The sequence below is a fragment of the Podarcis cretensis genome (assembly GCF_951804945.1).
Source record: "Podarcis cretensis genome assembly, chromosome: 7".
Classification (NCBI taxonomy): domain Eukaryota; kingdom Metazoa; phylum Chordata; class Lepidosauria; order Squamata; family Lacertidae; genus Podarcis; species Podarcis cretensis.
The window spans coordinates 38094339-38117121 of NC_137176.1; the positions used below are offsets into that span (position 1 = coordinate 38094339).

At 44.4% G+C, this 22783-nt stretch overlaps 1 protein-coding gene across 2 annotated transcripts; it reads right to left on the reverse strand.

Annotated features, from left to right (window-relative positions):
• Window positions 1-1632: 1632 nt before the first annotated feature.
• Window positions 1633-22494, reverse strand: CNDP2 (carnosine dipeptidase 2). 2 transcript variants are annotated; one of them, XM_079982593.1, is made up of 12 exons: window positions 22364-22494; window positions 19076-19168; window positions 16916-17059; window positions 14529-14691; window positions 13476-13564; window positions 10420-10620; window positions 9208-9292; window positions 5700-5860; window positions 4952-5116; window positions 3261-3402; window positions 2683-2830; window positions 1633-2475 (listed from the first exon to the last, which is right to left on the reverse strand). In XM_079982593.1, exons 2-12 carry the CDS (start codon window positions 19136-19138, stop codon window positions 2406-2408), a joined length of 1431 nt encoding a protein of 476 aa, XP_079838719.1. In that variant the 5' UTR covers window positions 19139-19168; window positions 22364-22494; the 3' UTR covers window positions 1633-2405. The 2 variants fall into 2 exon arrangements, with proteins under 2 accessions (XP_079838719.1, XP_079838718.1); XM_079982592.1 differs by lacking the exon at window positions 22364-22494 and adding an exon at window positions 22024-22142.
• Window positions 22495-22783: the final 289 nt, after the last annotated feature.

Here is a 22783-nt window from a genome sequence, read left to right on the forward strand (position 1 = left end):
CTCTTGCTTGTCTTAAACAACTGCAGCACCTACCAGTATACAACTCAAGATATTGCTTCTCATCTTTAAATCCCTATACAGCTTAGAAATCTGGTGCCTGGAGGGCTGTCTTTCTCCACATGAGTTGGTCCAAGATGTTCAGTGGAGGGCTTTGGGGGGACCCCCTTCCCTACCTGAAGTGAGGTGGGTAACGGCCAAGGAACATGCCTTCTATTTTGTGGTACCACAAATGTGGAATGCTCTCCCCGCTAGGAACACTTGCATGAAACAGACCTTGATGCCTTTCTAGCACAAAGTGAAGCCCTTGTTAAGTCACTCAGGCTTTTTCATGGTTTTTATCTCCGTTGATCGCTGAAATTCTGTGTCTTACTGTGAAATTATGCAGCTGCTGTTCAATTATTTCTGATTTTCGTTAATAAGCGGTAAGCCACGCTGGGAGACTTATGACTGAAGAGCTGGGATGACAAGTAACAAATAAGCAAGGCTAATTTTTTTGCACATCTACTCTTATACTAAAGGACCCTTATATGCTCTCAGCCATAGTAACATATAAACACTCCCAGAGTCAAATATTCATCCAGCACATACCTGACATGCATGTGCTCGTATACGTATAATAGTTAAAATACTTAAGTGTCTTGTTCAGTAGTTAAGCGGGTGGAAACCACTAAACAGTTCTTGAAGTTGTTGGATGTTCAGATGACTCAGGCATATGCATCAATAGCCCAGATCCAACAGTATCAATGCATATGATTAACCCACACGTTTGGATCAACTTTGGGGCCTTTATGGCTGCAGGGAATGCATGTCACCTGAATGTGTGGCCAAAAATGTGTGCAGCCACCACACACACACACACACACACACACACAGTCAGCTGATCTGTGCAAGGAAAGGTCCATTCGCATCCCCTGAGCTCTGCCCAGGTCAGGGCTATATCCACATCTTCTTCCTTTCTTTTTGCCACTGCTGCCAACAATAGGTAGTCTTGGAGGGTGCAGAAGAATTTGCTTGGAAGTGGGGCAAATCAAGTTCCTGATCTGGGGATTAGTGACTTTAGAGCTAGTATAATATTTAAAGGCATTCTTTAGTTTCGTTGCATTTAGGAAGCAGAGTAATAAAATTCGCCAAACTTTGTACCTTGTTCTCTCACCTTCCAGTCTTCAAGAAACAAATATTCACTTAGCATTTTGGCAAAAGGATCTTTTTATGTAAGAACATACTTATTTTTGCTTCCTTACCTACTACACCAGTGGGCTGTATCCCACATTACCTTCAAACAGCTGAAACAAGCCAGCTTTAAACCATGGGCCGTGAAGCTAGCATGTTTCCACAGATTACTGTTAAAGTTAACCACAGTTTATTGTTTTGGCATAATACTAAGCTGCAGTTCATCGAAAAGAAAAAGCAGCTAATCTCTGCCTCAGATCCATGTTGGAAAAGGAAGGAGTGCATGGTCAAAAAGTTCATTGTAGCCTGTTCCAATCATGATAAACCATGGCTTATGACATTCACACGAAACTCCTCTCTCATCACAAATATATGCACACACCCATGAAGATGTGCAGTCTTGCCTTTCTGATGCACTGATCACCTAAAGCTTTCTCCCTTTTAACAAGGCTACCACAGAACTAGTAGCGCCAGAGCTATTTTTTTATTTAGCAGCTTTCCACATGGAGTACAAATAATGCTTTAGAAAAACCACCAGTTCGTTGTTATTAATAGCTCAGAATATATGATGTCTTCAAGGACTGCAGAGATTCCTAACAGGCACAGGTGTCTGACGAGACACAGCCTCACAGCCAGGAGTATCACAATGGGGAGGGGATGGACAACTCATTTGCTCATTTGCCACCCACTGAAGTCCCCGCCCCCCGCCAGATCATTAGACAAAGAAATAAAGTCATCATGAAAAGTTTTCAAAACAGAAAACACAAGGGGTTTTGCCTTGTAAAAAAAAATCTGGGAGCTGCCCTCAAATTCTGGTTTGGTAAAATTTAATGTGATAAATTTAAAGAGAAAATGATGATTATAGGAGGATGTAGAAGTGAGAGAGGTTGGGTGAAGCATTACTGGTCATTTGCTGCTACTTTGACACATCAGATTACGGAAAAAATAATAGACTTCCTTTTCCCCCCACCCTTTATCTTCCGTTTGAAACAATACATAAGTAGGTTAGGGCCTTATAGTCCTGTGGTTGTACTTAAAACTGAGCACACTATTTTTGTCGTTTGTTGATCTGCCGCTATAAAGTGCTCGATATGGAGTCAAAAATATTTCACCAGGCATCTCAGTGTGAATTAGTCTGGCAGGAGAAGAGGAGACGAAAATAGTGCACTTTTTTAAAAGTTGCAAGGAAGTAACTTTCAGGTCCCAAAGCAACTTTGGTTGAAGGGAATATAGATTCAGTCCTTCAGCTGGGAAACTTCATGAAGGTATGCACCCAAGAGCTTGACACCTTGAATATAGTTGTACCTAGGAAGACGAAATCTAGGATTAATGGATGCAATGAAAATTCACCAACACCACTGCAAAAAAAGCAGGGCACAGAAATACAGTATGTATTTGTGTCAACCTAGAGGACCACAGGTACTTACTGTCCTGAGTTACCTCTCTTAGGTCTAGACAGGTGCACCTATAGAAACATAAGTAGCTGCCTCTCTTATGCACAATATGCCTTACCTGTTGAGTTTCTCATTTTGAGAATGGGCTCCATCATCTGCAGAGCCAACAGGAAGCAGCATTACATTCTTGCCTGTTGCTTCTTGGAAGGTCAGGGTGACAGGAATGCTTCCTCCTTCTCTGGTCAAATCTGGCTCTACGCCAAAGACTAGCAGGGGAGAGAAAACACAGTGCACAACACTGACAATTTTTCATCTTTAAGTGAAAACTTAACAAACAGGTAGTCAACAAAATGCCATCCAGATGTTGTTGGACTGCAGGTTGCATCACTTGCAAGCTAGCATGAATGATGGGATCCCAGCTTAACAAATCACCCATCAGTCAAATTCTCTCTCTTCTGATTAATATCCCTCAAGTGTTTTTCTATGAATGTGTACAAGCACCAAGAGAATAATGCTTGCCCCTGGGACAAAGCAATAATTAATCACAACAGCATTACAGCTAAGCAGGGCATTACAAAACTGATAAAAGGTTGCTTTTCATAACACAAGAAACCCATTTTAATCTCTCTGCTACATTCCAATGGGATAGGTCTCTTTCTTATTGGGGCCATTTTGATTAAGATTTCAATATCTCACCTGTTTTCATAGCTCTTCTTCCAGCCATGTAGTGGGGATGGTTGAAATCTGAAACCCAAGGCTTTCCACCATGGCCCAAGTAAACTTTGAATTTGTTGGGGCTGTGCAGTTCAGCAAACTTTTTGGACAAGTAATCTTTGACCTTTAATAAAAAAGAATAAACCTTAAGACTTCTAAGAAGAGTGGAGCAATTGCATTGGTGCTCAGTTCTTTATGCATGAATTCACCTGCAAGTTTTGGAAAGCAAGTTTTGAAACTACATATGAAATGCTAAGCATCACCTTTATGCAGTTCGCCCACTTTCAGAGCAGGGACAAAACAGGAATTGCGTAGGCACAAATATTTTATATCCCAATTATGCATCTGTCTCACACTATCCTAGCATAAAATCCACAATATGCCTAGCTACACAGAAAACAAGTGATTCACCTGAATAAATTTGTGGATGGGGCTGATGCATGTGAAGGAAGATTTTTTAAATTAAAAACTCCAAACCTACAAAAACCACTTAACCCATGAGGGAGTGCCTTTCCCTGTCACAGAAAAGGACCTCTGCATCTGTCCAATTATAAATTTAACAGCTGCTCTTGCCGCTAGAATAGTGCTCCAATTAATAACTGTTTGTCTAATGTGCATAATTAGTATTTTCTATATCAAGGAATAAACAGCACAATTAATTTCAACACCATTACTACCAAGATGTTTGAGAGCTGCAGCTTATAAATACTGGAGCTCTGTGAAAATGAGGGCCTTTTTAGCATGAAGACAATACACTGTGTCCATCTAAGGTCCATTACTGCCAGTCAGAACAGACAGTCCTGGAGAAGATGGACAAATATAAGATTGAGTATAAAGCGAGGAGGGACACTAAACTCAGGGGACCCATGTTTACTTTTTGTCCTATACAGAGGTACATGTTTCTGCTTCCTTCCCCCTCCCCACAGCAGAGATGCATCAAATGTTAATTATATTCAGAGATGACCCCTTGAAATAAATGGGCACGACTAGCTGTCATCCATTCATTTCAAGGGGTCAACTCAAAGTAGAACTTCACTGGATGCAACCTGTTCTTTCTGCTTTCCTTTTTTTTCCAAATTTTTTTTATTGGTTTTCCAAAATTTTCAAACAAACAAACAAACAAACAAACAAACAAACAAACATACATCTTAATTGTACTTAATCCAATCATAGTAACATGGTTAAGTGACTTCCTCAAATCCCCCTGGCTGAATTTCAGTGTATATCATTGTAACAGTTTTCCAAAACCAATTTTCTCATAAAATTAACTTAATCACTTAACATCTTTCTTTCTTTTCATTTTAACTTTAAACATGTTATTCTCTAACATTACCTATTTAAATCCTAAGCCTATCTGATATTTGCAAATTTTTCCAATTAAGTTATCTTAACATATTTAGCTAAATAGTCTTTGAATTTCATCCTGTTCTTTCTGCTTTCCATCCCATCGTCTTCTATTTAAGACGACTAATTTTACTCAAGAGTAGTTCTACAGAAATTTGTGGGCCTAACTGACTATGTGCATTAATTTCAATGGGTCTACTCTTGAGTTAAACCTGGATGAGTACCACCCATAGTGAGATTCATCTCAGGCTGGCCTTAGACCTGGATTATCACACGCACACAAACAAACAAACAAACAAACAAACAAACAAACAAACAAACAAACATACCTGCTCAGTCACAACTTCTGGAGTCATGTCTGGCACCAGTCTGATTGAAAATTTGCCAATCACTTTCCGCGGAATCACAGTTTTAGCTCCCGATCCAGAGAAAGCGCCTTCTATTCCATGCAGAGACAAGGATGGGTATCGCCACCTGTGCATTAATATATCTTTCTAGAAAGGGAATTGAAGAAGAAAGATAGGATTCTGGAAGCAGTTGTGAGTATTCAGTCTAGAGCCAGAATTAAGTTGAAAAAAACTATCAACTTACTGGGCCAATTTGAATAGAAGAAGAATGTGTAAACCATTGCGTTTGGAAGCTTACACACTCTTCCACCCTTCTATGCTAATCTAAAATGACAGTCATTATGTACCTTCTATTTTTTACATGGCAACTACTGTCCACTAAATGGCATATATAGAATTATAGAATTGTAGAGTTGGCCTGAGGGAGTGGGCACGGATAGTGATCTGGCCCACCAGGCCAAAAAGTTTCCCCACCACAATTTTAAAGACCTTCAATGAAGGGGACAAATTCCTCCCAGAGGGAGTGAGTTGACAGATGGGGAGAAGGCACCACAGAAAAGGTTGCAGTAGTCCAGTTAGGAGGTCACTATAGCATGGATGGTTGTCTTCAGGCCATCCCTAAAATCTTATATTGCTGGGGCAGGGAAGTGTTATGGGGAAAAATATGTAATAACACTGATTCTTCATTGCTAGAGGAACTGGATCCCAAAGATGAAGAGACCCATCACACCTTTGTTGCATGCAGCAGTCGTGTGGCTCCTACATCTTTTGCATATTCCTCCATATCAAAGTCAATTTGGTCATAAAGTTTACACTCTTCATCAGTGAGGGGAGCCACTGCATCATTTATGCCAGGGATGAGAATCTTCCCTTTCTTATCCACCAAGCAGCCTGGCAACAAAGAAGACATAAAATACCAAAGGCAGCCAGAGAAACCCAAAATCTTCAAATATTGCTTGCGGATATTCATAAACCTCTTGCTTCCATGTCACATAGCTATAAATTGAACTGAAATAGCAGCCTATAGAGTACATGGAAAGTACTATAGGCACCTGATCATCGAGGGCTGATAGGACTAAGATGGGAAACATGATCCATCCAGATAATGATGGACTACAAATCCCATCATCTCTGACTGTCGGCCATGCTGGCTCAGGCTGACGGAAGCTGAAGTCCCAACACCTTCCAGAGAGCCACAAATTCCTCAATCCCTGTGACAGAGGGAGCACAGCCAGCATCCTGTTTTCCAAGTGGTTTTAACATCCTCAGCAACTTTAAATCAAATAAATAAACTGAGAAGTCTTCAGTGCTGATATTTTCGTTGGCTTTCAGCACCGCCAGCTAAGCTATCTTCCTTACAGCCAATTCACAGAGTGGTTGTTTTGGTCAAGCCCAGACTGAACACCGTGGCGATAGTCATCTGAGCACTCCGCTGTGCTCCCACCTCCGATTTTTAGGACATTTCTGCTGACTCACTTGGCTGATAAATTCAGAGACTGAAGCAGTCATTCATTTTGCATAAAACAATGAAAGGCCTCAAATATTTCCCTTTATTTTAAGGAACCTCATTTTTAAAAGTTCTAATTCACCTTTAAGCTTGAATTAGAGCATAAATATGATAACTGCGATGTGGATTCATCTTTCCCAGTGCAAAAGTCAGAAACACAAACAGAAAACAAGCCCCAAGTCTTCTGCTATAGCTGCTTGCTCATGACTTATGCACAGTCAATTCTTACAGATGTCTTGAGTGATGTTAGCCAGCCACCTATTTCTAGTAATTAATTTCTAGGAGTTTAGATTTTATTACTGCTGGTGATGTCCAAAGGCCCTCCCTACTTGCATAAGATCTCCTGAGTGAAGACTGATTTCAGAGATTGCCCTTGTTCATCCACTGCAAAAGCAGCAAACTCTATTTACTGAACCAAGGAAAATTTGCAACAACCATCAGCCAAATCATTATTCCCAGGCCTTCCTTCAAGTAAAGATGAGAGACCAGTTCATGTGGCCAAAGTGATGGATGAGTGGATAGGCGGTTCAGGAGCAGAAGCACAGGGAAGAGGGGAGATGGAGAGCGAAGGAGAAGAATCTGAGGGCAGCGTAGGAGAAGATGACAGTGGCCCGAGAGATTCCATGAGCCTCTCCAGTGAATCGGAAGATTCACAGAAGGGGGCGCCAGTGGCCAGGAGCAAGGGGCCAGCAGGGACTCCCAGAGTAGCAGTTGGAAATCAGGACCAGCTTCCCCACCAGAGCATAGTGGGGGGGGGGGGGAAGAGTCCCAGGTATCGAGGGCAGAGAATTCCACACCAGGGAGTGAAGATAAGTCAGGGCTGGCCACGCCTCCGTCGGAGAGCCAGACAACGGAGGGGAGGTCAGATCCGGGCAGTATCCCGGAAGAGGGAAGCAGTGACAGAAGCAGTGTGACGGTCAGGAGGAAGGTCACTGGGTTGGCGTGAGAGGCAAGTTCAAATGTACAGGAGCGCGGGACAGCAGAGAATGAGGATTGGGAACCGGGTCCTAAAGCCCGCCGGAGACAGGGGGAGGAGTCAGCCGACTCAGCGTCGGAAGAGTCCAGAAAGGGGAAAGCCCCGGCGGGCAGGAGGACCCAGAGGAGGAGAGAACAACGGAAAAGGTGGAGCAGGGCTAGGATCTTAAACTGGTGTCAGAGGGGAGGAGATTCAGACGGGACTTCGCCGGTCTAGGGTTTAAGACGTAGGGCTGCGCGCTGCGGCTTTGGAATGGAAGTTGAACTTCAATAAAGACTTTTGTACATAACGACGATCGGGCATTGGTCCTCTGTGAGCTGGGACCTAGGGGCAGCTCTGACAGCCAGCCACCTATTTCTAGTAATTAATTTCTAGGAGTTTAGATTTTATTACTGCTGGTGATGTCCAAAGGCCCTCCCTACTTGCATAAGATCTCCTGAATGAAGACTGATTTCAGAGATTGCCCTTGTTCATCCACTGCAAAAGCAGCAAACTCTATTTACTGAACCAAGGAAAATTTGCAACAACCATCAGCCAAATCATTATTCCCAGGCCTTCCTTCAAGTAAAGATGAGAGACCAGTTCATGTGGCCAAAGTGATGGATGAGTGAATAGCGCCAAGGCACTGAACTGTTCATGTGACTGCATACCACAACCATTGTTTGATGCACCAGCAACAATCACAAGCTGCAGCGGTGCAGTTGAAGGATGGTTTCAAACAGAAGCAGTTCACAACTATTTTCGCATACAGCCAGAGGCAGCAAAGATTCACTATGAGCCAACACATCCTTTGGTACGGAAGCAAAATGCTTGCCTATTCAGTCTAACTGAATCACTCAACCCACTTGGATTAAGAACTCTAGACAGGGAATGTGGTCATCTCAGCAGTATGAGATTGTGCTGTAAAATGGGCCGGCTCACATCTGATCTGCTGCCCCAAAGTTGCTTCCAGTCCAACACTCTTACCACTCAGGGAGGGCAGGAGGGGGAGAGAGAATGTATCAGCAACTTCCATTTATTTATTTATCTATCCATTCCATTTACCATGTCACACGATCTTATGAGACTTGAGAGAACAGAAAAAGTCTTAGCCTGGAGCTCAATTGAACAACAAATTGGGCTGTCTCATGGCTGCCCTTCAGATGTCAGATTGGGGGTGGGGGCACAGAGAGAAGGGCCACAACTTATTGGCAGGAACCTACAGGAGGGGGGAAAGTCTTGCCAAGCCATAACAACAACAACAATAACAACAACTACTACTACTATTACTTCTATACCGCCCTTCACCTAAAGATCACAGGGTGGTTTACAATATAAATTAGGTTATCTGTCCGCCCACCTAACCATTTTAACACATACAAACCAGATTTCTTATTAAATGCTGTCTGCCTTGTGCAAGATTTGAGTAGCAACCAGAGTCCACACTCAACTGCATGCTTCAGCATAAACTAAAGCAGTATTCAAAAAGGTGAGAAGAAACTTGTGATTGTGCCTTGTAGATAACATTTACACTCAGATTATTTACGTATACCTTTGCCCCACAAACGGATCTTTGCCCTCATTAACACTCTGGCTAGTCCATCAATTGTTAACCTTGCTATTATCATAAACCCTAACTTGGCAGGGGTGGGGGTGTTGCTTTTATTTTATCCCCAGTGAGAAGGCCTTTGAACTGCAAGCACATTGCTATTTCTTCTGCAGTTGCTAGAAGATTCCCATTTCTAAGAGCAGAACTAGGAGGTATGAGCTACTTACCCATCAAAGCAATGAGGTCCGTCATAGCCTCATGCACTGAGCCACCATAAACTCCAGAGTGAAGGTCTTTGTCACTGCATTCTACCTGTATGTCAGAAATAAACAAACCTCAAACACAATCCATTAACAATCACATGCACGTCATTATTTCCATCTTTCAGAATTACCTGGTAGCCACCAGCTTATTATACCATTGGGTCCAGGTAAGAGTTAGGCTGTTTGGAACTTTTGTTTCAGATAATCTTTAAAAAAAAAAAAAAACACTACTCATTTTCAGTATTCTGCTTATGCTTAAAATTGAAATCGACTAAAATATTGCACTGTTGGTTCTATAATTATTCAAAGCTGAAAGAATCGTCCCAAGGAACCAAGCCGCTAAAAGCACTTTTGTGGTGACAGGAATGAGCCACATTTCTGCTCAAGGATTTTCTTTTTCATTTCTCTTTTTGCATGCAACAGAAAACAAATTTAGAACAAATAGAAATACATTTGTCCTTTTATCCAGTTTATCTGCTCTTGAGGTACATTAATGGTAGGTGGCTGGCATGCCTTTCAAAGTTGGACCTACAGTGATGGTTACCAGGTTCACGTTTTTGCCCAACAGGTAGTTTTTGCAAGGATCTACCTGGTTTGTTCAGCCTGTACAACAGCCTTTGAATAATGACTGTTAATTGCATCCAAAAAGTTCACTGGGGCTTTCCCCCCTCTCTTCCCATGGAAAGTGGCGGGGCGGGGGGGGGGGAGCATCAGGAGAACCCCAAGAACAGTACGTGGGGGAGGAGACAGAGGATCATTCCATCTGACAAGCTGAAATGCTATGTTTGTCAAAGTGTAACATTGAATTCCACGTATAATGTTTGATAGACACTAGAATGCCATTATTACTGTGTTACAGATGCACACTTATAATTGTATATAAATAATATTCATAAGCCAAGTGCTATCGCATTTTCTAAAACTACGCAAGATTTGGTGTTCTGCATACTTCTGTTCAAACAAGTCAACCACACAGATGTCGACTCTACAACAATTAAAATTAGTATCTTAGTCCGAGTATGTTTTTCTCGCAAGTAGATCTGTTGAAATTAATGAGCATAATTAAGTTAGGTCCTGGAATTTCAACTGGTCTGTTCTGAGTAAAACTAAGTTGAATACAACTCATAAAGTTTACTTGTCTTCTTTAATAGGAATATTTGTTCTTTTAATCTTTACCTCTATGAAGTAATAGCAGATGCCCCTCAGGCCATAGGTGATACAGGGCTTCTTCTTGCCCAGCCAGTAGTTGTCAGAGATGCAAACATAGTCTACACCTTTGAAGAAGGCATCTTTCTGTGCAAAAATCAAATCATCAAGGCCTTCAGAGCCAGACTCCTCCATACCTTCTAGGCAGAACTTGACATTAACCGGAATTTCCTGTATGGAGAAAATGGAACAGAATGAGCTGAAGAGGATGTGCACAGTGTTTTTCACAATTTAAGCTTGCAGCAGGTTTTTAATCAATCAAACACCTGGTTGGAGAGAAAACTTTTCACCAGGCAAGCCTCCTGGGGAAGAGCATTCCACACACTTGAGGTATTTCCACTTATTTTTTTCTAGTACCCCAAGATCCAGCAGCTGGAGCAAAGTGCAAAATAGTGGCTCAGAAAGAAGGGCAGATAAGACAGGTCATCCTCAAGTACACCAGAGTCCAGGAATCTGTTTTCAGTACCAGAATTGAGCTTACAGTCCCTTCACACAAAACTCCATTCCTGGTTTCCCCTCCCTCCAAACTTGTAGCAGCATAATTTGGGAGGTGGGAGGTGGAGGTTGTTGCTATTGTTTAGCAACTGGAAATGAGGAATGCAAATCATGTAGGGCCCAGACACCACCCCTTGGAAACTCTGTGAACTTATTAAGAGTAGCTGGCAGGTTTGGTACAGGATGGGTGATAAGGAGGACTTGAACCCTTTAGCCCCTCTGCTATGGTTCTGATCCAGATTGGGGGGGGGGGTCACATTACTATTTCCATCAAGACAAAAGTTTTGTTTGCAACATTTTTGTTGCTTGATGTACTGATGTGGCTGTCTTATATTAGCCCACATCAAAGCAGCCCTTGACTGATTTGGGTGGTTCCAAACCTGTGGATTAGAATAGGAGTGGAGAACCTTTGCCAGATGCAGCCCTCTGTGCCTCTGTATCTGGGTCCTCTGGATACACTTTAGGGCCAGGGGTCAGCAAACTTTTTCCGCAGGGGGCCAGCCCACTGTCCCTCAGACCTTGTGGAGGGCCGGACTCTAAAACAACAAAGTCCTATGCACACTGTGAGGGGGGCAAGTAGTCCTCCTCCCCACCCCAGCCCCAGCCCCAGCTGCCTTCTCAGTTTGCCACCTGCCTCATTCGCCTAAGGGCTGGCGGCAGTGTGCGAAACAAGCTTCCTCCCCATCTAGAGAAAGAAGACGCTGCGCTTACCTTCCCAGGGGCTGCCGCTGCTGCCACCACCACTGCTTCTTCTTGTGAAGCAGGTAGGCAGAGCGAGCTCGTCTGCTCCGCTCTCTGGCCCACAGGAGCACCAGGGCGGCGATGGCAGCAGGAGGAAGAGGCCGAGCGGTGGCAGCTCTGCCAATCAAACACCGCACCTGATTTACCTCAGTGTGGCGTGGGGACGTCTCTGCCAATCAAAGGCCTCTGAGGTAAACCAGGTGCAGCGTTTGATTGGCAAAGACGTCCCTGCGCTGCACTGAGGTAAACCAGGTGCGGCATTTGATTGGCACAGCTGCCACCGCTTGGCTTCTTCCTCCCGTTGCCATTGCTGCGAGTCTTGGCTTCACGACGGGTTCTGGCTTCGCGGCACAGGCCAGATTACGACCCAGGTGGGCCTGATCCGGCCCAGAGTCCATAGTTTGCCTACCCCTGCTTTAGGCCTTATCTCTTCACTAGCCACCCCCCCTCACTGGCCTTGAGAGTTTTTGCCTGCCTAGAATGTGTCCTTGAATTCTGATAATGCTGCTTGCTTGCCTGATGGAGGATACAGAGGGGTGGGGGCTATAGAAATTAGGCTATTGTATAAAGATAAAATCAGTTGCTTCACTCACTTTTATCTCTGCTCCACATGGCAGCATGTGCCCAGAAGGTTACGCATTCCTCTGGCTGAAACAGGTTTTCCCCACCCCTGGATTAGAGGACATAATGTCTGTACCAGTCCTTGAGCACATCAGCCCGTAAGTTACCGCTCTTCTGTTATGAATAGCAAATGCCCCTGGTGGCAAATTACTCAGGACTAGAACAGCCTCACCTTCCTCCAGCCTTAAACAACTAACAGAATGGGCAGTGCTTGTGTGTTTCAGGGGACATGTGCTGTGGGAGTCACTCCTCGCTGCCAACCCTAACTCGCCCTTCTCACTTATCCAGTACAACAGCATTCACCAACTTGGTGGCTGGCTGGGGCTGATGGCAGTAGTGCTCCAAACCCATCCGGAGGGCAGCAGGTTGGGAAAAGTTAGGGTAGCTCAGTTGGTTGAGCATGAGACTCTTAATCTCAGGGTTGTGGGTTTGAGCCCCACATTGGGCAAAAGATTGCTCCATTACAGTGGGGTTACAGGAGCCCTCGGGGCCCCTTCCAACCCTACAATTCTATAGAACAGAACAGTGAGCAGGAGCTCAGGCTTGGGACCAGAGCAGCTCCTGACTCAACTAGTGCTGAACTTCAGCAATCTAATGCTATGGGGCAATTGCAGTCATTCCACCTGGCTGCAGCTGAGCAGGGGGGAGAGGCAGCACAACCCCTTCCACCATCTTCACTGAGACCAATTGTTGTTTGGCTCCTCCTCCATGGCCAGTCTACTCAGCCATGATGCAACTAAAAGTCTTGGGTATTCATGTCTGTTTGATTTCCATCTTCCCTTCCAATACTTGTAAACCTGAGGACAAGGTCACTCTCATTTTTTCATCTTTGTATAGTGCCTAGGAAATTTTCAGAACTAGATAGGTAATGACAACGATGAAGACTAAGAAAGGGGTAAAAGGAGCAAACCTAAAACATAGCCTGCCTAGTGTTGCCTTGTTGCAGCCTTGGAGAGCAGAACAAGCTGGGGAGGAAGCCAAGCAAATACTTCCAGAGAGTCAAAAAAACTTGCCATTCAGCAGATAACAAACCATGGCTCTTGGACTAATTCTGTATCTAGCAGGTTTAATCGTTATCTTTACTGATAACTGCAGTAGTTTAAAACAGTGAAGGTCAAAAATTTAATCTTTTACTAGCAAAGCAAGCTGAAAGAGAATTCAAACCATACCTGTTTAGTTTGTTGATAAGCCTCCAGGGCATTCAGCCAGGCAAGCACTGGGCCTTTATCATCTGTCGACCCTCGGCCATACAGCTTTCCTAGGCAGAAGGAGTGACAGTACTCTTAATTAAAACCATTCACAGGCCATGCAGTTCCTTCCAAAACAGCATACCATTATAAAGTAATGAAATTATTTATTATTATGAACAATAATAATAATAATAAACTCCAGCAAAACAAAAGCAGATTGGAGCAGAAAACTATTTCTAGTACATGAGCCAGGACCAAAATTAGTAGCAAATTGGTACTACTGAGGGCAAGATCTAAACCCTCAGTAGTTGGAAAATATCTGGAGTCCTTAGTTATCATAGTCTTATACATTTTTTTATTATTCTGAAGTTTCAGGTTCCCAGTTCCTTATTCAATAAAGAGCTCTGTGAACAACCTAAGTTTATTTGACCCTACACCAAAAAATGTGAATAGTGATAGTCCAAATCATGCATTTTCATCATTGGGAAACACTCCACTTCAAGCTGGATCATCATTCTCTGGCGCAAAATGTTATCTCTGCACAATGGCAACAGCTACCACAAATCAATAAGGGAACCCCAAAATAAGAATTGGGCCAGACCAAGTGACACATTTGTACCACCAGGGAAATGTCCCATACAAGGAAATGTTCACTGAAGGAACCTTGGATGGAGAGCTGAAAGGAAGCTATTGTTACCATAGTGTTAGTTTGTGAAGTCTGGAATTAGCTTAGTCATTAGCCTTTGAATCAACAACCACAAGCCTACTTATTAATTACTATAATGAACAAAATGAAATATTTCCTGGCTACTGAGCATTCTTAGTCTTTACCCGGGTTTTTCTTTGGATGGGTGGGTGGGTGGATGGGTGGGTGGACCATTGCACCATTATTGTATTTTTCACCATTATCTGCATTTAACTGTCTGGTTGGAATTCCTGCTACTTTTTTTTAGAGTAATGTCTAGCTTGACAGGCATTTTATCTTTGCAGGTAAAAATTCATAGAGGCAAGCCAGGTGTCTGCATGCCTTACCGTCTCTTTCCACCAAGGTGAAAGGTTCGCTGTCCCAGCCATCGTCTAGTGCTGCAGGTTGTACATCCAGGTGTCCATAGATGCAAACTGTCTTCTTGCGAGGATCTGAGCCAAGTTTGCCCAGAATGATTGGAGGCAGAGGAATCTCTGAACCGTCAGGCAGCTAGAATTAGAGATGCAAACTGTAAATGGCAAAATGCATCTAAGGGCCTTTATTATTATTACCGTATTTTTCGTTCTATAAGACGCACCAGACCACAAGATGCACCTAGTTTTCGGAGGAGGAAAACAAGAAAAAAAAAAATTCTGAATCTCAGAACCCAGAACAACAAGAGGGATAGCTGCGCAGCGAAAGCAGCGATCCCTCTTGCTGTTCTGGCTTCTGGGATAGCTGCGCAGCCTGCATTCACTCCATAAGACGCACACACATTTCCCCTTACTTTTTAAGAGGGAAAAAGTGAGTCTTATAGAGCAAAAAATACGGTATTATTATTATTTGAGGTACCATGAATTCCATTGCAAGATGTATAAGCCAATGTTCTCAAAAGCACATTTCTGTATTATTATTGCAGGTTTCCAAAGAGGGAGGGAGGAACATGTGGTCATGAAGATGCAGCTGGACTATGACCCCCACCATTCATGCCCACACTGCCTGGGGCTGATGGGAGTTGTAGTTCAACAGCATTCAGAGGACCACAGGTTCCCCATCCCTGCTTTTAAGGTATTGTGGGCCATATATGATCTGCTTTTCCTTAGCAGCCCTGACCTGTTTCCCCTTCCCTGCATTTCCCGCTGCTGCTGCTGCTCCCCTTGGCTGCCTAAACTCCTGTGGCAGCTTCCATATTTTCTTAAGATATCAAGGATGCAAGTACGCAGTGTAAAAACACCCAGCCAATGCATTTTCATGTGATAACATTGCATCACGCTTCTGAAAAACAAGGTACATTAGGGTTTTAAGAAGTACCTTCTCTTCTATAATGCAGCGGAAAATGCAACTCATGTGGTGGTCTGCAATCAGAAAATATGCACAACTCTGAAATGAATACTATTGAGTGCACTGTTTAAGTTCGCAGGAAATATTTATTAATAATTTTAAGTTTCTGCAAGGAATGCACTGCTACATTGTGCAAGCAGGGAGGAAAGAATGCAAATTCAAAAGGAACTGTTCAATACATTAAACAAGTTCCTATAACATAGTTAATCATAGCTCATCTGGGAGTTACACAGAGAGCAGAATCTAATTTCTACATATTAAAACCAAATGAGTCATGAAATATGGTGGTTTCCTTTTCCAGGTTTCCTGCTAGGGCTTGTTTGACTTGATTCACATGACATTGAATGTCATGGTGACATTCTACAGCAGGAGTGGGGAACATTTCACCCATCAGATGATATTTGATATGTTATTATTTATTAAATTTGTACGTTGTTGCTAAACTATCAGTCCCTGGCAAGCATGGGCAATGGCTGGGGATGATGGGATATTCAGCAACATCTGCAGAGCTAAAGGTTCCCTACATCTGGTCTACAGCAAACTCCTTTTGCTGTAGAGACAAGTGACAGAACAGGGAGCTGCAAGTTTTCCTAAGCAGAAAAAGAACAGGCTGCTGTTGGCAAAACTAAGTTTGGAGACTTAAATATCACATTAAGCTTGTGGCTCTAAGACATCTTTGCATTTAATATGGGTATTTAAAAAATAGAGATAACATCAGAAGGGATGTGTGATCATTATCAGGGTTGCAGCAGGCAGGGAAGACAACTCTTCCTTCCCTTGATGTGGTTCTCTCTAAACGGCCACTGGACTGAAAAAATGTTACTTGTCCAAGTGGCTCTAATGCAAAACTAGAGTTATTCTTATTACATGGCAATGGTTTTCAACCACTGACACACAGCCTGAGACAAAGGCAGGGCTACCAGAAAACAAAGACCAAGCCTGCCCTTGAAGGTAAAAGCAAAGCAAAATCACCCACAACCCACATAAATAAATAGAACAGGCTGAGCATGATACAGCTTGCTTCGAAGACAAGGCTTTGAAGAGCAAGCAAGGCTCATGGTTCAAGCAGCAACCCCCAAAACTCCCTCCAGATCGTACAGAAATTTGTCCCCCATCAGCAGCCAAGCCATGCTAGGTCTTAGAAAGAAGACAGCAAAAGCAGCAATCTTTATAAGATGTGAAGCAAGCGCACAAATGGAGATCTTCAGGTAGTAAACTAAGCAATTGTAGCACAATTCTGGCAGCTGGGTGCTGCTATTTGCTTCTAAGCCCCCCCCCCCCAGGACCAGACAAGTACAGCAATTGTCCACAGGCAATAACAGGACATAGGAAACACCCGTAACCCAGGGTGCTGTATTCAATTGAAAGCAATACCTTGGCTAAATCTACCTACCTTCTGTTTTCCGATATCCTTCAACTCCGTTGTGCCACCCAGCCGCTCAATGTCCTTGGCAGCAACTTCCATCATTCGTTTGATTTCTCCCCTCTTTTCTGGCCATGCCGACACACTCTGGATAGCCACCCATTGGGCCAGCCGCTATAGGTAAGTAGTTCAGGAAAGAAGCAGGACCGGAGATGAGAAAGATAATAGAACATCTGAGGCTTTTATTTTGCTTGGCTAGGATTTTAGAGGAGGCAAGCTGCAAAGGTGGGTGTTTTGGAAGACGAAACACTAATGCTCCTCTCCATTTTCCAACCATGTTTGTGTGCGCGCATGCAAACACATACACACATGCCCCGTTGCCCCATTACTGGAGAGAACCAGAGACATCCCCACCCAGCCCATTTTGGGAGGTGGGGTGCAACCCAGAGTGGAAAAAAACCAGGTTTTTTTGAACAATGTCATGTGTTAAATAGTGTTTTCACTCTATTCTTACCCAGCGGCTCCCAACGCTTTTACCATTTAGCACACCTTCTGATTTTAAAGTAAAGTTGAAATCTATCACATTTGGTTATGGGCACACTCCAGCACTCCTCTTTGCATTTGCCTAGTTCAAAGCACAATGCGGGAGCAAGTAAAGCCCACTTCAGAGCCACAGCACTGTAGCAGACCACCTGATTTGCACACTAAAAATCATAAGCTAAATCCCCAGTGTCTCCAAATAGAAGTGGTAAAGACCCCTGTTTGAAATCTTGGTAAGCTACTGCAAGTTAGTGTAGACAATATCAGTTAGCCAGATAGACCAAGGGCCTGAGTCGATATAAAGGCAGCTTCCCATGTTTCCTATGACTACACCCAGGCTTTTTTGATTCAGTATGGCTGACTGTCATGGTGACAAATGGCCCCATGAAAATGGCCATTTACAAGGGCTGTTGTAGCTTCTGGCTTCTGTCAACAAACAACTTGTTAGTCAGCACTTAAATTGTGCTCAGAGGCTACACCCAAGGCATGACTAGGTTCAGTTCCTCCAGCCAAGTGACAGTGCTACTCACAATATATGTGCGTGTGTGGACGCAACTGCAAAACGCTGCTACCATTTCCCAGTCTTCCATTCATTTCACAAACCATCCAAGGGCCTCTAAATGAGGCAGCAAACCTGTGTCTAAGCTATACCAGTTCAGACTGCTGCTAAGGAATCATATGAATGAATGCTCATCCACACAAAAGCACGCGCGCGCGCGCACACACACACACACACACACACACTTGTAGTCTGAACCAATACTGTCCAGATTCAGAAAATGTACACTCTCCTCAATCTAAGTAGTAAAGAATTTTGAAAATCTTCATGGAAATAAGTCATGAATTATATTAGTTTCCTCCAACCTCCTGATCATCTGTATGTGTTGTTCTCCGCAAAGGAAACAGCAACTATAGAAGTTTCCTTGCGGCCCATGAGTCTTATGGCTAATGCAGGCTTAATGTTCTTTATTCCTTGGCTAGTACTATCAATGCGCTGATAGAAACCTTAACCATTGTTAAGGTGTGGTAGGTGTGGCGATACTCTTGGGTTTCTTAACTGAGAGACTGGAATAGTATGTCTGCACCAGCTTTGTGGTTTAAGAAAATTATGGAACAGGAAGCATTTAGAGATGGGTGGCTCTGCAAATGAAAACTTCCCAAGTCACCAAGGATACAGTCCTCCCACTCAGCATGTGGTTTTTAGGACAGCCAGATCAACTTTTCGGCTGTCACCTAAGACTAGCCAGCAACTGCTCTGCAACACTTGCTTCACAAGCCTGTTATTTTGAGAAGGAATTTTGCAGCTCAACATATGCATACATATGCATACTTAAGCCTTCTGTGAATAAAAAGCATCTTTCAGTCAAGGGACAACTTCTGATCCAGCAGAAGGAGAATGGGGTAGGTGGTGGTTTTAATGGATTCCTCCCCCAACCCCCATTTCTAGAGGATCTCCCAACTTGTCCCCAGTGGATTTTTGGAGGCAAGAGTCTACCGTAGCACAGCAGCAAAAGTTTTCTCCTCTGCCAGTGGGATGTCCCCTGAGTGATGCTCCTATTGGTGGCAGCAAAATCAGGATGTAAGGTATAGGCTCTGCAGCCTGAGGAAGCCAAGACTGGATTTAAAATGTCCACAGAAGAGGCCACTTACCTCAACATACAGGTCCTGGTGTTTATCAACATACTCAAAGAGGGGCTCAAGGACAGATGACATTTTCTGATCTGAGTAGTGCGGTTGAAAAATCTAAAAGGCAAATTGAAAAAAGAAGAAAGGGGAGAAAGGATATTTAGACTCCAGAGCTTTCCAAAAGTTTGCAGTATTAGCTGACAAGAGGGTGCCTTTACACATGAATGTCTGCCTCTAAACTGCCTCACTGCAGTTTCAGGGAAGTCATGAGGACTTGATAAATGAGGCAGCTCACCATGAATCATTCTGCAGATCACATGATGGAAGTAAGCAAACTAAGAAAAGCAGTGTCAGCTCTCTACTGAAAACTCTGCAGTTTCAAGGGAGGTCACTCTTGTGACAAGCATCAGTTTAAGATGAGCTGTGCATATCTTGTTCCACTTTGCTTGACAGACTCCACAGTACTTGTGGTGAGCAAATCATCGGCAGGGACTGTTGAGAGAACCATTTACATACAAGAGTGATCTTGTAGCAGAGGCTCAACAGCAAGTTTCAAAATCAAGGTGTGTTCATGAGCACTCAACTAGCTCGTTTTGCAGGAGCCAGGGGGAGAGGTGAGCCAGCAGAGTTAACAGGGACTGCAGGAATTAGGAGAAGCACTGGCTGGATTCATGGTTTTCCCCACATTGTGATTTTTGCATAGGGCACGCACACACACGATTCATGATATATTGCCAGGCCAAAAATTATGAAACTGATATGATATGGACTTCAGACAGGTTTTGGACAATATATCACCCAGCCCTGCCATTTACAATCAACATTTTGCAATATAAGCAAAAGAAAGTGGTTGTGCACATTTTTGTGCCATCTTTAGGAACATGCCAAAACTAATCAGCACCAAAAGAAAGTGGCTGAGCACCTGAACTTTTAAATTTGGTTTGTGCCAGCCTTGGAAGAATTTTCATGCTTGGCAAACAGGTTTTCACAGAGTTTAATGTTTCAATTGGTCTTCTGTTATCACACAACTGATCCACTCTGGAGTGTCAATTTAACAATGGCAGTTACTGTTTACTTCATTCCTTAGTATTCCCACCCACATACACCAAGTCCTAATAGAACAATTTCAAGAACAATTTCTGCAGCCAGCAGTTTTACAGCAGTGCTGTAGGTAGAGTGTCATTTAGCAGTAAATATAGAATCAAATATTCATGCTGTCTACTTTAGCGGGCTTCATCCAGATTTGAGTCAAAGTACACCACCATGGGGAGGCTGTCAAATCACTTTCCCTGTGGGAAGCAATTCCACTCCACTCTCAGCTGCAATATCTGAATGTACTACCCAATGTGGCAGATTTCTAGGCCCTTCTTCCAGGGGCTTCCTGCTCTGATATCTGGATTTGGAATGGGCTTTCCAAAGAAGTACTTTTTGCAGAAGCTTTTGTACAAGCAGGGAGGTAAGTGGTACAGTATCAGGTTCAATATGCTGTCTGAAACTCTGGAGAGCAACTGTCAGTCAGTACAGACAATAGATGAACCATTGGTCTAATTCAATATAAGGCAGATGTTGATGTGATTTATTTTTATTTTTTCAGTGAGGGTGTGACAGCTCAGCAAAACTATTTTTTTTAACTCTCTGGTTATTTTTCTTTTTAGGTATTTTTAATTGATTGTTGCTTGATAACTACCTTTAAATATTTTTAAAGACATTTAGCACAGAAGTATTTACAAATCTTTGGCCATATCACTCACGCCTACAGTCTGGACTAACATTAATTTAAAACAGTTTTTATGGCTTGTGGGCATGAGGACACACTGAACTAGCATACCAGGTTCTTTAGTTCAAATAGAGTCTTCTAGTTTGTGGGATTCTTTTTTGTCACAGATGCCTCAGTTTTGCCAGTTTCAGTAAGGTGCAAAGTTGGAGGGGGCAGCATTCTTAGAATTAAGGAAGGAATGTGCCTTTGAGCACATACTCAGCCCAAAAATTTGTTTTCAGTCCCAGAACAGAGGTCAGTCTTGTCACAAAAATCCAGTAATCCAAATAGTACTGCATCGTGCTATAAAGCTGTTGTGTGCATGTGTGCAAAACAGTCAGTGAAGATACACTGCACAAGAAAGAAGCGAAAGGGAACTGGAACTGAAACTGGCAGAAAGAAGGAAAGGGTACAAGAAGTTGCCACAGTGCCATTGCTACAGCGTGGAAATGCAGAAGCTATGGAAGGCCCATTCCTAAAACAGACCACAGTAGTCAGCAATGACAAGAGATATGTGCTCCTGCATTCAACAAAGCTACTTTTATCTTTCTCCCACAGTTCAGCTCAGATGCTTACAATTTTAAGAAGCCTGCCTTGTTCAGTTTGTTGCGCAGGTTCATTCCACTTTAGGGCGCATCCTGCAGTGGCCTGTCACTTTCAAGAGGCACTTGCTCTCCTTCCTCAGTGGCACAACCCACAGAAACCTGCAGTTTGGAGGCCCCACATGTCATTTGCCTTAAAGAGCATACACAGCAGCAGGAGGCAGCAGTGGGGATGAGATCCTTTGAGGTGCAATGCAACCAGGGCTGGCCCAAGACATTTTGTCACCTGAGGTCAACCACCACATGAGGACCCCTCACCTCCCTGCCTGGGAAGAAGTATCTAAGTCAGGCACATGGGAGGAGGGGCGGATAAAGATATACAGCAGCTACTGCTACCCTATGAATCCTGCCACCTGAGGCAGTCACCTCGCCTCACCTCATGGGTGGGCTGGCCCTGAGCACATCGTGCAACCTCATTTGCAGGACACCTTCAAGCCCCTGAGAAAGCAAAGGCCCCGCCCTTCGCCCTTTTGACGCGCAGCTCCCAAGGAAGCAGGGCGGAGACCCACCAAGGCCGAATTAGGCCCATTCTGCTCCCCAAAGAGGAACGTCCCGTCCCGCAGCCGCAACACCGCCCTGCTGGAAGCAGCACCGCCTGGATAGAGCCCACTCACCCTGCGGATCGGGGCGGGTCTCCACCTCCTCGCGCGGCACCCAGGGCGGAGAAGTGCCCTGCAGCCCCTGGACAGGATCAGCGCCGCAGCCATCGCTGCAGGGTGGCGGGGGGAGCTGAGGGGATGGGAGGGGACCAAGGGATGAGGCGACAGGCGCAAATCCCCTGCGGCTCCTCCTCGCCATCTGCCCACGATGAGAAGCGGGAGGCGGCGGGTGTGGGGAAGGGAAGCGGATCCCAGCAAAGTTTGCCAACTCGGCACCCCGGATCTGCAGCCCCCTTCCCCTCCCTTCTCCCTCTCCCCCTTGAACTAGCTGTGCCGGGACGGAGCCGCTACTCACCCCGCGCCGCGTTCCCACGTGCACCTTTCGCAGTTGCCGTCCAGCAGCGATGGAAGAGCAAGCAAAAGGCACAGAGCTCGGATCTTAAAATCCTCTCCGGGGCCCGCCCCTTTGGAACCGCGCGAAGGCCAATCAGCGCCCGTCCGCGCGGCTCGGTTCGGAATCATTGGCCGCGAAGCAGGAAGGAGAGAAGGCCAGAAGGGAAGCGAAGCGGGCGGCGAGGAGCCCCAGAAGCCCGCTGGCCCAGCCTTTAAAGGACTCGCGTCGGTGCTTCCCGGCCGTAAGGTCTTGGGAGTCGTGAGCCTTCCGGTTAGGAGCCGGGGAATATGCCGACCTGTTGCTAGAGCCACGTCAAGGGGCTGCCGCAGCGGATCTCAAGCATGGGAGAGACTCAGAAAGGGAAGCCTCGCCCACGGCACA

Excerpts from the sequence above, each read along its gene's own strand:
- CNDP2 (XM_079982592.1), bottom strand. The coding sequence starts at position 22,116 with ATGGCTGCGGCGCTGATCCTGTCCAGGGGCTGCAGGGCACTTCTCCGC. Across the intron at positions 2,831-3,260 it reads AAGAAGAGCTATGAAAACAG|TCTTTGGCGTAGAGCCAGAT; the intron begins GTGAGATATTGA and ends CTCCCCTGCTAG. Across the intron at positions 2,476-2,682 it reads CAAAATGAGAAACTCAACAG|GTACAACTATATTCAAGGTG; the intron begins GTAAGGCATATT and ends TCGTCTTCCTAG.